The sequence below is a fragment of the Pristis pectinata genome, chromosome 1 (genome assembly GCF_009764475.1).
Source record: "Pristis pectinata isolate sPriPec2 chromosome 1, sPriPec2.1.pri, whole genome shotgun sequence".
Lineage (NCBI taxonomy): Eukaryota > Metazoa > Chordata > Chondrichthyes > Rhinopristiformes > Pristidae > Pristis > Pristis pectinata.
This window is the reverse complement of record NC_067405.1, coordinates 48,965,233-48,981,220: the sequence shown is the minus strand read 5'-3', so window position 1 is coordinate 48,981,220 and position 15,988 is coordinate 48,965,233. Positions and strand designations below refer to the sequence as shown.

Sequence of the window (15,988 nt, the reverse complement as noted above, 5' to 3'; positions counted from 1 at the left end):
TTCACAGAGTGAGGCTGAATCAGTTGCTCCAGTCAAAAACAATGTTTGGGAAATAAAAATTCAAAAGTCATAACCAAACTGGTTAGGGAAAAAGTAGGATATTGAAATTGTTTTCAATTTTAACTGATTATTTAATTTTTTTATTGTCTTTCTCTATAACAGGCACATGAAGAAGGTGTTAGGGATTTGCTGTGTGAAGCTGACGAAACAGCAGAGGCCCATAAAGACCAGAGTCAATTGTATGATGAGATGGGAAAAACACTGGGAGAGAACTGGAAAGCACTCAACCAACTGCTTGAAAATCGCAAGAAACTTTTGAAAATGGCATCTGAGTTCTTTGATCAAGCTTTGGAGGTCAGTAATGTGTAATGAAATGTGATTTCAAACTATAAAAGCAAATTTATGATCAAAAAATTAACATTAAATCATCAATGTAACATTTTGTATTGCTTAATGATCTCTTTATTGAAGCCACATCTTAAAGTTGATTCTACTAAAAGAAGTATACTTTTTAGTTTGCTATAAAAATTGATGAAGCTGAAGATTTTCTGAACAGTGCTCAGATACTTGAGGACCTGGAATCTTTAAAGCAACTTCTTTATCATCATCAACAGCTTAAGAAAGGCAAGTAGTTGCACTGAATTTTGTTCTAAGTATTCTTAATTGGCAAGGAGACGGGGAAGGAGGTTAACTGCAACCCTTTTCCCTAGCCATGAAATTATGGTCTGTGATTCCCTTCTTTAAATTATTTTGACAGTGTTTTGACAGACTAAGTAAGACATAAGAATTATGAAACAAAAGTGAGCTGTTAAAATTGTTGCAAGTTTGAAATAAAAGCACAGGCTGTTCAAAATACTCAGTAGGTCAGGCAGCATTTGTACAGCAAGAAACAGAGTTAATATTTCAGGTCAGTCATCTTCTGTCAGGACCCTTTTGTCAAAAGAGTGAAAAAGTAGATTTATGCTACAGCTATAGTATTGGTGCAAAGTTACTTTGTTTTCCACACTTCTCAATCTTCTGTCTTTCTGTTTCCTCGACATTCTATTTGAGAAAGGTATCAACAAGCAGACTTGGACTCATTGAGATGTAACCATTTGGCTTTGTTCAATATTGTAAATTGAAGTAGCTTATTTACATTATCTCTTTTATATTGGTCTAAGCTGGCAGAGGAAGATAAAGAATACATTCAGGGAAAAACATATTAATCTATGCAGGCAATAGTTCAGCAGCTTGACTAATATTCTATAATTGTAATTTAATTCCACTTTTGGTGTGAGGTACAGCTGTGTCGTAATTTATAGGGAATGTACAGATAACATGATTGCTGTCTCAGCTGAAGGAAGATAAACTATCTGCCTGCATACTGAATTTCTTGCACATTTTTTCTGTCTCTTAATGATGTTAAGTTCCCCTTATTGGTTATCAGTTTTCAATAGCAAGCCTGGCACACTTGAGTTATGACTGAATCCTGTTCTGGCTTGTATATAATACAAGAAACCAGAAAATAGGAAGAGGAATAGGCCACCTGGTTCCTCAAGCCTGCCCCACCATTCAATATGATATGGTTGATCTACCCCAGGCCTCAATTCCTCTATGCCAGATCCGCATAGCCCTCAATTCCCCCGTCTTTCAAAAAATTATCCAACTCCACTTTAAATGAGAATGTAGGGAGAATAAAAAAATAGTATTAATGTAGAATTAATTTAAATGGGTGGTTGATGGTTAGTGCAAACTTGATGGACCAGAAGACCTATTTCTGTGCTGTAACACTTAGAGATTCTCTGATTCTATAATAATATTTCAAATGATCTAGCCTCCACAACCCTTTGGGACAGAGATTTCCAGAGACTCACCACCCTAGAAATTTCTATGTAGTTTGGTTTTAAATGACCAGCCCCTTATCTTGAAATTCTATTCCCTGGTTCAAGATTCTTCCACCAGTGAAAACAGCCCCTTTAGGATCTTATATGTTTCAATAAGATCATCATCCTTCATTCTTCTAAACTCTAAAGAATACAGACCCATCCTGTTTAACCTCTCTTGACAGGGTAATCATCTCATCCCAGGAATTAGTCAAGTGCATCTCTTTTAGACTGCTTCTAATGCTACTATATCTTTTCTTAGGTGAGGACATCAGAACTGTGCACAGGACTCCAGGTGTGCCTCGCTAGCACCCTGTACAATTGTAACAAAACTTCCCTATTTCTAAACTCAAACCCCTATCAATAAAGGCAAATATGCCATTTGACCTCTTAAATACTTGCTGTATTTGCCTGCTAACCTTTTGTGATTCATGCACAAGAACACCTAGATCCCTCTGTACTTGACTCATTTCCAGTGTTTTATCGATTTGCCTTTTGATTCTTCTTATCTAAGTGCATAACTTCACACTTTTCCACATTACACTCCAATTGCAAAGCTTTTGCCCACTCAGTCAATCTATCTATATCACATTTGCAGAGTAATATCCTCAACACAACTTGCCCTTCCATCTACTTTTTGTGTTATTGGCAAACTTGGATACCTTACATTTTGTCCCCTCTTTCAGGTCATTAATATAAATACTAAGTAACTGAGGGCTAAGAACTAATCCCTGGAGTACACCACCAGTTACATCCTTCCAACATAAAAAAGTGACAACTTTCCGCTTTCTATGTGATAACCAAATCCAATCCATGCTAACACGCTTCCTCCAATGCCACAAGCTCTTAACTTGTGTACCAACCTTTTATGCGGCACGTTGTCAAATGCCTTTTGGAAGTCCAAATTCACCACATCTCTAGATTCCCTTCTTTCTACTCTGCTTGTTACATCCTCAAAAAACTCAGGCAACTTTATTAAACATAATTTGCCTTTCATGAAACTGTGCCGACTTGGTTTGATTAGGCGCTGGAAGCATGGTGACACTTGCGGGCTGCCCCCAGAATACTCTATGCAAAAGATGCATTTCACTGTGTGTTTCGATGTACATGTGACTAATAAAGATATCTTGTCTTAGATTAAACTTTCCTGAGTGATTAGCTATTTCTTCTTTGATTATTGACTCTCATATCTTGCCAACAATAAATGTTAACCTAACTTGACAATAGTTTCCCAGCTTTTGATTCCCTGTCCTCTTGAACAAGGGAGTCACATCTGCTTTTTCCAATCCACTTGTACCACCCCAGAATTCAATGAGTTTTGAAAAATTTCAACCAATGAGTCCGGGAAGAACAAATGACAAGCATTAAACAGAGAGACTGAGCAATACACTGAGAGATTATTGGAATTAGAAACAGAGAGACGTAATATCATAGGACCAATACTGGTTACAGTGGTTCAAACTGGACATATGCATGTTCTCAATCATTTGAAGGAACCTTCCAATTTTGAGAGCTGAGAGGAAGGGTAGCTTGTTGTCCAGTCCCTCCACATAAATGTATATCTTCTTGATCACTTATAAAACATTAATGGCAGTGGAGGATGTAAATGAGTCGATCTCTTCCATTTTGGAACAATGGAGATTTTAAAGGAAAAAGCAGAAAAGAAATTGGGAATGAATTAGAGAAGAGAGAGGCCAATTAATAGACATTGAGGAAGGATTGATCAAAAGAATACACTCTAATAATATTTCAATTGTTATTTGAAGTGTTCCTCAAACAACCATCTGATAATGATTTTAGAAGTGTGTCAGATGTTTACTGTTTTGTGTGCAAGATGAACTGCGATCTGATTCTGAACAATTTACTTCTGTTGTAGTTCTTTTAACAAACTCAATGGTTCTTCTTAACAAAAGTCAAGAACTCATCGCTGTTATCAAAGAGTTTAAGGCACCTGGACCTAAAATAAATTCTGAATTAATTCATGGGGCTCACAGTAGCTGCATGAAAATTGAGAGTCTATTGGAAATGCTACAAGACAGGAGGAGACAGCTGGAGGAACAATCCCATCACCAGCGGTGCAGTCTGGAACAGATTCTGCAAGTCTATAAGTGGGAGCAGCAGGTAGATGAGGTAAGAGCCCAATCTATATTTTTACCAAAATGCTGCAAGTTTAATCTTGAAATAGTAAGATACTTTCTCAAGTATGGGATTGTTTTCTTTTTGGGGAAATATTAATTGGTTAAAAGAACTGCTATTGACTTCTTGCTTTTGAAGGTTGTACAATATCATCAAAACAAAAATGGTGATCAAAAGTAACTTTCAGGAGCATATGTTTCAGAATGGACAATAAATGACACCAATATGTACATCCTGAAATTGAATTCTTTAAAAAAAAGCACTTTCATAAGATCACTGGGAATGGGTTTAGAATTCATTGTTTGCTGTTGTATTTTTATCTGACTTTGGAAAGAATTACAAGTATTATTTCACATAATAATCTCATTACCAGCAGTGAGAAGAAACACATGTATTCTATCAGATTGGCTCACTTTCACTCCTGTTCTTAAATTTATATCCTTTACAAATACAAATTAAATGTCCTCATTAAACCTCAGTTTGTAGTGGAGAAAATATGTAAAATATTTGCAATTCACCTTACTAACTTGAAAAAAAAGATTTATTATTATTTGACTTCAATATCAATGATCATTTTCTCTCATGCAGTCTTGAATATTAAAGAGAATTTTAAATTTAACTTAAAATTAAGAAAATTAAATAGACTTCTAGATCATTCAGTTGTGATATTTCATTATAAATTGTCTTAACTTAGTTGTAATTAGCCTCATAAGACTAATATTTTTATTTCAATAAATATCCATTAAGATCACTCGTGTGTTTACAGAAATCAGTATAATCTTGACTGCTATGTGCGTTACATATGCAGGAATCGATTGTTTTCTATGAATGAAAATAGCTGAGTGTAATTTCTCTGTGTTGTGCCTTATAGTAAATGTATTTCACAATCTTCTTTTCTGTAATTGATGAAGGTGATGCAGTGGTTTCAGCACCATGGTGAGACATATTTACAGAATGAACAACTGGGTTCATCCCTGACTGAAAATGAACAGCTGCAGCAAGAGCAACAAGAGCTTGAGTGTAAAGCCAAGGTATGTGGACACTTTCCAGAACAACATTTAATCCATATCATCTCCCTGGCATGAAGCAGTATTGAAATACAATATTTCATGGACTTTTTAGACATAGATACCCAAGTGAAATGAAATATACATGTTCTGGTCGCCTCATTATAGAAAGGATGTGGAAGCTTTAGAGAGGGTGCAGAGGAGATTTACCAAGATGTTACCTGGATTGGAGAGCATGTCTTATGAGGATAGGTTGTGTGAGCTAGGGCTTTTCTCTTAGAAGCAAAGGAGGATGAGAGATGACTTGATAGAGGTGTACAAGATGATAAGAGGCATAGATTGAGTGGACAGTCAGAGACTTTTTCCTAGAGCGAAAATGGCTAACGCGAGGGGGCATAATTTTAAGATGATTGGAGGAAGATATAAGGGGGATGTCAGAGGTAAGTTTTTTTTTTACACAGAGAGTGGTGGGTCTGTGGAACACACTGCCAGCAGAGGTGGTGGAGGCGGATACATTAGGGACATTTAAGAGACTCTTGGATAAGCACATGAATGATAGAAAAATGGAGGGCTATGTGGGAGGGAAGGGTTAGATATATCTTGGAGTAGGATAAAATGTTGGCACAACATTGTGGGCTGAAGGGCCTGTACTGTGCTGTAATGTTCTATGTTCTAAAAGCACTTATTTGAACAGTGAATCCAGAACATTATTAACTAAAGCTTCTTTCTTTTACAATATTTTTATTGATTCCACATAGAGAATACAGAGTACAAGAATCAGACAACTGATAAAATAGTACTAAATACATTGTCTTAAATCATACTTAAAATCACAATACCCTATATTGGTAATCAAAAATGATAATTAATAATGATTAAATTAGAATAATTTTATTATAAAAAAAATCTAAACCCACTACCGAGACCGAAGCTGTTTAGTTTAAAAAAAAGGACAAAGAGAAATCCTTAACACATAATGATATTAGCCAATATCTGTACTTTAACCACCAAATCAAAGGTTTTGAAAATAGTTCAAAAAAGTTCCCCACAATGTTTGAAAGTCTAAGTTAGATTCAGAAATTGAACAACGGATCTTCTCTAAACTTAGGTATGACATAACATCACATAACCATTGAACATGAGTAGGCGGAGTAACTTCCTTTCATTTAAGCAACACAAGCTTCTAAATGGTTATTTTGCTTTCATGTTTTTTTTGAGAAAGACAAAATAGAATTGATAGTTAAATTTGATGGACCTTACTAAGTAGGTGCTTTCCTCAGGTGCTCTCACATAAAGTATTTCTAAATTGTGGGAAAAAACTATCACTCAGTGTATTTTGGTGAATACATAATATATCAAGGAATGTGTAGGGCTTGATTTCAGTGTTCAAGAGTGAATTGATTTGGGATCAAAATCATTGAAATTATCAATGCATTGACTGCCAGGTTTCACTGCAGTGCAATTGACTGTAAGCGAGCAACTGCCTTGCGAAAGGTTTGTTGCCAATAACGTGTTAGTTGTTTTATTAATGTGCTAGCGACACCTATTTTTCACTTTAACTTTGTGTCCACCCATTCTTAGTGCTTCCTGGACCTCATTTGTGAAAGCAATTGGATAGACAGCAGCAAAAAAAAAGGGCTGCCAGTCGGTACTCAAGTCCTCACAGCTGCCTTTTAACCTGCTTGTGGGAAAGGGTTTTCTAACAGTAAATGTGCTGAGAATTACATCACACACTTTGGAGGTCCCATCAACATTTTGGTTTCAAGCAAATTGCTACTCAAAAAAGGCAAGGGAGCATTAATAATGATCTATAGACTAGCTCTCTTGACATTAGTTGAGGTGAATGTGCTTTAATCCATTAATAATGATATGGTAACAGATGCTCAATATGATTGGGCAGACAGTTTTATGAAAGCAAAATTATGTTTGACAAATCTAATAGCATAATCTAATAGGAAATAAATAGCAAGGTAGATAAAGAAGCCACCAGTTGATGTATTTTCCAAAGGCTTTTAATAAGGTACCACACTGAGGATGGTTACATAAATCAAATATTCATGTTTTTCAGGTATTGTATTAGCATATAGGTGGGTGGGGAGTTGATGGGCATGTGAATGAGCATAGGCGACAGACAAATAAATAGGGTCATAGGACTGATGGAAATACTTTGAGAGCTGACATGGATTTAATGGACTAAATGACTGCCTCCTTTACATTTTTACTGGAAGCATAACAATATCACTGTTTCAAAATAATCACCATTTTACATGCTCTCTGGTCTGTACTACAGTATATAAAATTAACATGGTTATATTTTTCAAATGTTGTCTCAGCACCTTTAGAAAGAAATATGTTACAGAATCTTAAACATTTTATTGCAGGAATTCACCTCAGTAGTTGAAAGATTGAAAGGTGAGGCCGATGAGATGTTACTGAATGCAGAGATCACAGATAATGAACAGCTGGCATTTCAAAATCAGAAAATGAAGCTGATGTATGAGGAGTTTTGGCTCCTCATGAAGGAACGAGAAATGTTGCTTCAAGAGGCCCATGATTTTTTTAGAAGTGCAAATAAGGTTAGTTCTTGATTCACATCCAATTTGACATCTGTGTTCTTTACATCTAGGATATCTTTACAGAACCTTCGTTTTTATTAGGAAGATCAGTTGACATTTGCTGCCTTCAGTTTTGGAAGAAGGAAAAAAGGACCAATGTAGATAAAATTACATTGAAAAATCTCTTTCATTAATGATACTGATTCACTGGACCAAATCAAGCCAAATTTGGCCCATCGCCCACAGCATCCATCCACCAAACACTACTGCTGGAACTGAGGGCCAATTAAACCAACCCTCTGTACCCTGGAGACTTCCAGTGAGTTGTCATGAGGCCCTGGAGGCAAGTAGGTCCCAGGTGGTGCCCTTGGAAAACCCTGATGGGAGGCAAAGCAGTGGGTGGGGGTTTGACTCCTGCAAAGCCAACACAGTAATTTAAAAGGCTTCAAACGTGTCCAATTTTCAGAAACCCTTAGGAACTATTACAATAGATTAATAATTTAAAAAAATAAATTACTTAATTTTATAAAATTAGTAATTGACCACATTAAAACACTTAACATTGGTATTGGTTTATTATTGTCACTTGTACCGAGGTACAGTGAAAAACATGTCTTGCATACCGTTCATACAGATCAATTCATTACACAGTGCATTGAGGTAGTACAGAGTGCATTGAGGTAGTATAGGGTAAACTAACAGAATACAGAGTAAAGTGTCACAGCTATAGGGAAGTACATTGCAGGTAGACAATAAGGTGCAAAGTCAAATAAGGTAGATTGTGAGGTCAAGAGTCCATCTCATCGTATAAGGGAATCGTTCAATAGTCTTATCACCGTGGGATGGAAGCTGTCCTTGAGCCTGGTGGTATGTGCCCTCAGGTTCCTGTATGTTCTGTCTGATGGGGGAGGAGAGAAGAGAGGATGACCCGGGTTGGTGGGGTCTTTGATTATGCTGGCTGCTTCACCAAGGCAGCAAGAGTCCATGGAGGGGAGGCTGGTTTCCGTGATGTGCTGGGCTGTGTCCACAACTCTCTGCAGTTTCTTGCGGTCCTGGGTAGAGCAGTTGCCATACCAAGACGTGATGCATCCAGATAGGATGCTTTCTATGGTGCATTGATAAAAGTTGGTGAGTGTCAAAGGAGACATGCCAAATTTCTTTAGCCTCCTGAGGAAGTAGAGGCGCTGGTGAGCTTTCTTGGCCGTGGCGCCTACGACGTTGGACCAGGACAGGCTATTGGTGATGTTCACTCCTAAGAACTTGAAGTTCTCAATGCTCTCAACCTCAGCACTATTGATGTAGACAGGTGCATGTACGTTGCCCCCCTTCCTGAAGTCAATAACCAGCTCGTTTGTTTTGCTGACATTGAGGGAAAGGTTGTTGTCATGAAACCATGTCACTAAGCTCTCTATTTCCTTCCTGTACTCCAACACCATTATTTGAGAATCGGCCTACTACAGTGGTATCATCTGCAAACTTGTAGATGGAGTTAGAGCAGAATCTGGCCACGCAGTCATGAGTATATAGGGAGTAGAGTAGAGGGCTGAGGACGCAGTCTTGTGGGGCACCAGTGTTGAGAATAATTGTGCTGGAGGTGTTGCTGCCTATCCTCACCGATTGCGGTCTGTTGGTCAGCAAGTTAAGGATCCAGTCGCAGAGGGAGGTGTTGAGTCCCAGGTTTCAGAGTTTGGTGATGAGTCTGCTTGGAATTCTATTATTGAAGGCAGAGCTGTAGTCAATAAACAATAGTCTTAATAAGTATTCATATATGATAGTATATGAATACTGATGTGCTTGAATGTGTTCAATTGCTTAATTGCTTAATAAGTGTATGAATTTTAAAGTAAATGAATACTGCAACTTCAATTTATCTTGAGTCCTTAAAAATTTAGGAATGGGGAGGCAGTTTCTAAAAGAATGCTAACAGTTCTATAGCATCAAGGGTCCCAACTGTGTGTTCTTGTCACAGATTTTCTGGCTTAACCACCAGCAGACTGCCAGTTTGGTCATCTTCCAGATGAGGAATTGCGAAGAAATAATAACTAAATGGCAAGACCGTATTAACTAGATTCATGACCTGCCTGGTCATGCCTTGTTGTTCTCTGATTATTTTTGGCCTTCCAATACCATTTGTGCCTCTTCATAAATATTTGCTGTCTTATCTCTGAGGTTCAAAGTATTTAAGCCATTTCAGACAGCCAATTCAGTGACAGTTTAAATCGAATCCATGCTATAAATTGATGTGGATACCATTTCATACCTATGTCAGTGAAACATGCTAATGCCCCTCACACCAAATCAATTTTTCATACTTGCTTGGTTATGTTACTTTATGCATTAACAGGCCCTGCCTTGCTTCATTTGTAACAATATATAAATATTGGTCAGATCTCTGTGGTTAGTGTTCATACACAGATTGAGTTAGAAGGTTTCATCTTTGATTTTCTCACGCTCAGACCAACCCACTAATATAGGTCTGTTTCACTCAATTTTACTTTTAGATCTGATCTGCTTCTTGTAAGTAACTGAGCATTACAATAAAAATGCAAATTTAAGCATTGATTTTTATGACACCTGGAGAGGTCCTTGCTTGTTCTCTATATGTATCAGGAAATTGCAAGCAAACTAGCAAAAAATTTAATCCATTATAAAATAGACAGAAGAATACAATTTTGTGGGCATTTGGAAAATCAATTCAGTGCAATTCAGTCAATATACATATTTGGAAATCAATTTGTTTGTTATGAAGCTGCTTCCATTACGTTCCTGCTGTCCCACAGGGTGCTGACAAATGTTGGTGCCTTCTGAGTTGCCTCTGGAGCAGGATCAGTTTTTTCTGTAAAGAGTGGAAGATGGTAGGTCTGCAACTGGCACATCAGAAGCGTATGCCTCAGATAAAGCACATGTCTTTGCTGAGGTGCTGACCCTCAATCAAGCAAACCTGGTAAATGCCTGTAACTATTTGGAGGGCATGGGCAATCAGCTTCTGTGAATGAACTGTGAGGTGGTTTTGTGCTTCAGAACAAGTGATAAATAAGATATTTATTTAGTCACATGTACATCGAAACACACAGTGAAATGCATCTTCTTGTGTTACTGAGAATGTGCTGGGGGCACCCCGCAAGTGTTGCCACTCTTCCAGTGCCAACATATGCATAGATTGCTTCTCTGCTGCCGTTGTGTGGATTTTCATCATAGCTGCTATTTAATTGACATTTGTGTTTGCAGTATTATAATAATGCATGCTGAAACACTCTGAATTTGACCAATGAATGATTTTGAAATACAAAAATTGATCATCAACATGACACTTTTAATTGGAGTAAAGTTTCAGAGTGTGTACTTCATCTTCATTGGCAAGTCCAGTGACATAGTTTGTTTAAGTGGCTGATAGGCCCAGACTCTGACACAGCTGGGCAGTTGGTGCTTAACGATATGGGCTCATAGATGGCTTGTGAAGTGATGCGTATCTTCTGGTATATACTCTGAGCTTCTTTACGCTCCTGACTTGAGGATCTCAATGCCATCCAAATGCACCTTCTCCACTTCGAGCTGTCTTACACCAGAGTTCCCTGTGTGTCAGTGGGAACCCTCCATTTTCTGAGGAGACTCGGAGAGCATCTTGAATCATTTCCCCTGCCCACCTGTTCAGAGCAGAGTGTCTGCTTTGACAGTCTGGTTTCAAGCATGCAGATGATGTAGCTGCCAATTGGAGTCAACAGTGTAATTCACTGTATAAGTCTTGATGCTGGGGATGTTGACCATCAAACAGACACTGAGGGGTGGTACATCCTTGCTTCGAGGACCCTGCTGTAGGTGGTCCACATCTCAAAGGAATACAGCAGGGTGGGGACAGCTGCCTAGTAGGAAATGAACTTTGTGCTAGGTCTTGATCTTCAGATACCTTTTTCCTCAACCAAATGCTTTGCTGATAAATTGAAGGTGCTGGTAAATTTCATCATCAATGTCTCCCTTCACTCAAAAGTAGCTCCTCATGGGAAGTGTTCCACGTTCACCAGATTTCATTGTGAAACTTTATTGACAGAAGGTAGTGTGCTGTCAGTGGGGCATGTTGGCAAAGGACTTTGGTCTTGTAGATGTTGAGCGTAAGGTCCATCCTCTCGTATGCTTTATTCAACTTGACAAGTCTTGGAGCTTGCCCTACTACAGCACACAATCATAAGTATCAGTTGAGTACTGCAGCTTGATTACTGAGGTTTGGGTGACCTAAGATCTGGAATGTAGTTACCAAGGTTAAACAGTTTCTGATTTGATTAGTTTCACTCTCACAGGGAGGTTGCTAGAGGTAAGGTGCAACATTGCAGTAAGAAAGATTGAGAAAGGTGTCAGGGCTATAAGATAGCTTTGTTTGACGCTGGGCTTTGCTGAGAATGGTTCCACTGTAGGCCTATTGGTTCGTATCATGGTGGAGCTAACGAAATGAGGAGAGACCAGTTAGGCTGTGTTTATTTTGCTTAGAGTGGAGGAGACTGGGGGATTCTGATTGAGCTATACTAAATTATAGGGGGCACAGATAGGGTGGATGGTGAGAAAATTTCATCCTTAGCAGAGATGTATAAAACCAGAGGACTTATGTTTCAGGTAAGAAGTAGGTGGTTTAGAGAGGATCTGAGGAAGATTAGGTGGAAAATGTGATTAGTACAGATGGGTTTTAGATTGAACGTATGCATAAGGTGGGCCATTGGATCTATTTCTCTACCTTATAACTCTAAGGTAATTGCAACATTAAATTCTACTCTGCCCATTTAATGCCCCATTGGCCAGAGTTATTTCTGTAACTGCGTTACCCAATTCTCTTTTAACCCCCTGAAGTTAAATCCATTATGTTTTCCAGCCCAGTTCCTTTTATTTATATAAATGCATCCAACTTAATTTGTCAGATTTTTCAAATGGCAAATTCTATTTAAAAAAACTTCTGTTGCTATTACTGCTTGAAGAAGGTTGTCCCTCTTTATTTGCCAAGGCAAACCATTCATTTTTAAACTGGGCACAATTGTTTAAATGGTGCAAAGAGTGCAAACCACTTCGCATCACTGTTACTTTCAAAAAGAAAGTCAATGTTTGCAGAGTGATAAGCGCATCAGTTATTTTCAAGCGGAACATGTGTTCTGTGAGTAATTCATGCCTTTCTAAGCAATAATTACCAATTATACTTAATCACCTCACAGGCATGTTGGCTAGTATAAAAGTGTTTGAAGATATTGTGAACCCAGTGGTTGACAAATGCAGCTTTCACACTTTATTTAGGTTGTTTAATTAGTTGCTAATGGGGGATTTCACATGCAAAGACGACATTGAAGGACATATTCATTTTCACTACAGTCTCATAATTTAATGTTCTGTTTTATTTCACAGCATAAGTGAGGATTCACTTGTGGGTTAGAAACGAACATCATAGATTTGTGTAAACCATCTCATATATAATGGCCAAACATGAATAAACAGCAACTTTCTATAACGTGGTAATACATTGTTACCAAATATATACTTTCAAAGCATTTTGTAATTTTGTTTTTGACTTATTGTGGATAATGCTGCATTACCACATGAGGTAAATAAAAAGATAAGGCACACTAGGGCATGACAATGTATAATAGTAGTTGCCACTGAACAATAACCCAGACAACTAATAATCCAGAAATGTTTGTTCAGCTCTCACCATAGCAATCTAACAAATCTGCAGTAAAAAGGTAGAAATAGTAATCTTGATCATGATTACAAAAATATGCAGTGGGTTCACATATGAACTTTACGGAAGCAAACCTATCATATTACTCAATGTGTCCTGTGACTTCAAATCCACAACAATGTAGCTGATTTAAAACTGTCCTCTGAAATGATCTATTCATTTGTGCCAAATTCCAATGGTTTCAAGGTGGAAGTTCACCACCATTTTCTGGAAAGCAATTAGGCACGGGAAATGTATACTGGTCTTGCCATGTTCTTTGAATAAATTAAAAAAAAACAACTATTTAAATTTAAAATGATTTGTCAGTGATCACCCACCTGAATATGTAGAAATTTTGTGATTTTCCTGATATTTCCAATTAATCATCCTGCCCTGTCTGATTTGTAAATGCTTACAGACTCTTAGATAAACACATGAATGATAGAAAAATGGGGGGCTATATGGGAGGGAAGGGTTAGATAAATCTTAGAGTAGGATAAAATGTCGAAACAACATTGTGGGCCAAAGGGCCTGTACTGTGCTGTAATGTTTTATGTTCTATATTATAGAAGAAATTAAATAGTTTATCTTTTTTTTCAAAGCTCATTTTCAACATTTTGGTTTTAGCAAGTTAATTAAAATTGTGTATGGAAAACAATATGACCAGTGTAATAGAAAAGGGAACAGTATACTTCACAAATCACAATAACTTAGAACACAACTTGAACTGGAAATCAAAGTAATTAGAACTGTTAATTAGCCTAAATGAGGAGACAGAGCCCTGAATATCCTGTTTGCTGGTGGAAGAGAGTTGAGGCAGGGCGTTAGCCCACCCTCCTCCTCTTGACATTGACGTTCCCCAAGACCCCAACTTGCAGTTGCACATTAATTCCAGGTAAAGACTTGTCCATTTGCACCAGTAACAATTCAATCAGAATAAGTTAATCAAATCCATTAAAAAAAATATTTTGAAAGCTCATCTATACGATACCAAGTAAAGTAAAAATACAATGAATTGAAATATGATCAGTTTGAATATCAAGTGCAGGATATGGGCTTTGCACACTGGCTTTCTCAGTACCTGTATGGTTTTGAATAGTTCCCCTCTCTTCTTTCACTATCCAACACATAATTCCAGTTTTGAGTGAATGAAGCTGGTTGGCCTTCCAATGGCTGCAATGTGATTTCACAGCTGGAATTGGGTTTCATCTTTAAAGCTAATAACATGGATTGAAATCTCTGAATATTCTCTTCTTTAGTTCCTTGATAACTAAAAGGGTTTTATCTATTACAACCTTTCTTAAGTGATGACAATGTGGAGAAGGGCTTTTGGCCATATGACAGCCTTATAGCCCTCAATATTAATTACAATCATATACTGAAATTTACAAGAAAATTTCATATTTGCTTAAAAGCAACCAACTAATCCTGCAGTGAATACATTGACACCAGATTTTCCACAATAGCTGATGCAAGATGGTTTATTGATATTAGATTGTGTTTCCATTGACAGGGATTTGATGTACTGGGAGGCATAGAGAACCAATTGAAGCAACTTAATTGTAAGGCTCTTAGTTTGCCAGAACTCGCTAAAGAACATAAGACTCTGTGCCAGGCAATCGAGGATGCAACTTCAGATGCTGTACTGAAGGGACAAATGCTCCTGAGTAAAGTTGACTCTCAGAGGTAAGGAATCCTGAAGAAGGGTCCTGACCCAAAATGTTGACTGCCTGCTTTTCTCCACGGATGCTGCCTGGCCTGCTGAGTTCCTCTAGCACTGTAGTGTTTTTCATATGGATTACAGTAAATATTGCATTGAATGCACAAAATTCCATGAAGTGAAAAATCAGTGACTAGACAGTTCCTTACAGACAGAACAGTTGTAGTCACATTTTGCTTGACATTCATAAATTGTACAAATTGTGATATTGGATTAGAAAATAGTCACACATGAAGATTTTTCCTGGATATTCGTCAGATCTGTGAAGTGTATTTTGCAATGTCTACCTTAAAATGTTAAACAGGTTCAGTATTGTACTCTACATCCTAACCAACCTGTTATTCTGATGTTGGTTGGTAGTGCTTTGCCCTATAGCTCCTATGGCTGCATCATAGGTTGAGCATTGTTAATGTCTTTGAAAGGCCATGAAGTTTCTCAATGTTAACATAATGCAGAGGATAACTGCCTCTCACAGGATTATTTTAATACTCCATAATAGGTTGGCTTGGGTTCAGAAGAACGGTGTGGGAGGAGTGCAGAATGTTGGTGGTAGCGTGAATAGGTAGTGCATTGATAAGACTCTCAAAAAGGTGGTCACTCACCAAAATCTCTTTGGAAGGCTGCCTTAATTTTAATTGCATTTGTTTTTAATCGTCACTGATGTTTTTAGTAAATGGTGCTGAGAAGGACAAGGTCCAGAAAATAAGTACCCAGCCTGTTGATGGTCAAGGAAGAGCTGGACTGTTTTTTGCAGTTCAGTAAGCTCTCTTACAATAATCCACAGCCCTATGCCTAAAACTTATTGCTCAGAAAACACATTTTAGAACTGATTCAGTTAATTAACTTGAAAATACTTGCATTGAAATATTAATTGATGATTTAAGAAAACTGCTTATCCTGAAGGCTGACATATTTTACAATTAGCAGAAAATATCAAAGAGTGTGCTTCTTTGATCTAAGAGTTGGCCAGATATGTGGATCTGGCTTATAGCATAGTATTTTTTAAAGTGATTGGGATT

At 37.6% G+C, this 15,988-nt stretch overlaps 1 protein-coding gene across 1 annotated transcript in view; it reads left to right on the top strand.

Annotated features, from left to right (window-relative positions):
- Positions 1 to 15,988, top strand: part of ccdc141 (coiled-coil domain containing 141) — a 95,402-nt gene that overhangs the window by 12,650 nt on the left and 66,764 nt on the right. The window contains exons 3-8 of the mRNA XM_052029793.1: positions 163 to 354; positions 516 to 624; positions 3,739 to 3,992; positions 4,910 to 5,029; positions 7,387 to 7,581; positions 14,763 to 14,935. Coding sequence (XP_051885753.1) covers positions 163 to 354; positions 516 to 624; positions 3,739 to 3,992; positions 4,910 to 5,029; positions 7,387 to 7,581; positions 14,763 to 14,935 — 1,043 coding nt within the window. The remainder of the gene's footprint in view (positions 1 to 162; positions 355 to 515; positions 625 to 3,738; positions 3,993 to 4,909; positions 5,030 to 7,386; positions 7,582 to 14,762; positions 14,936 to 15,988) is intronic.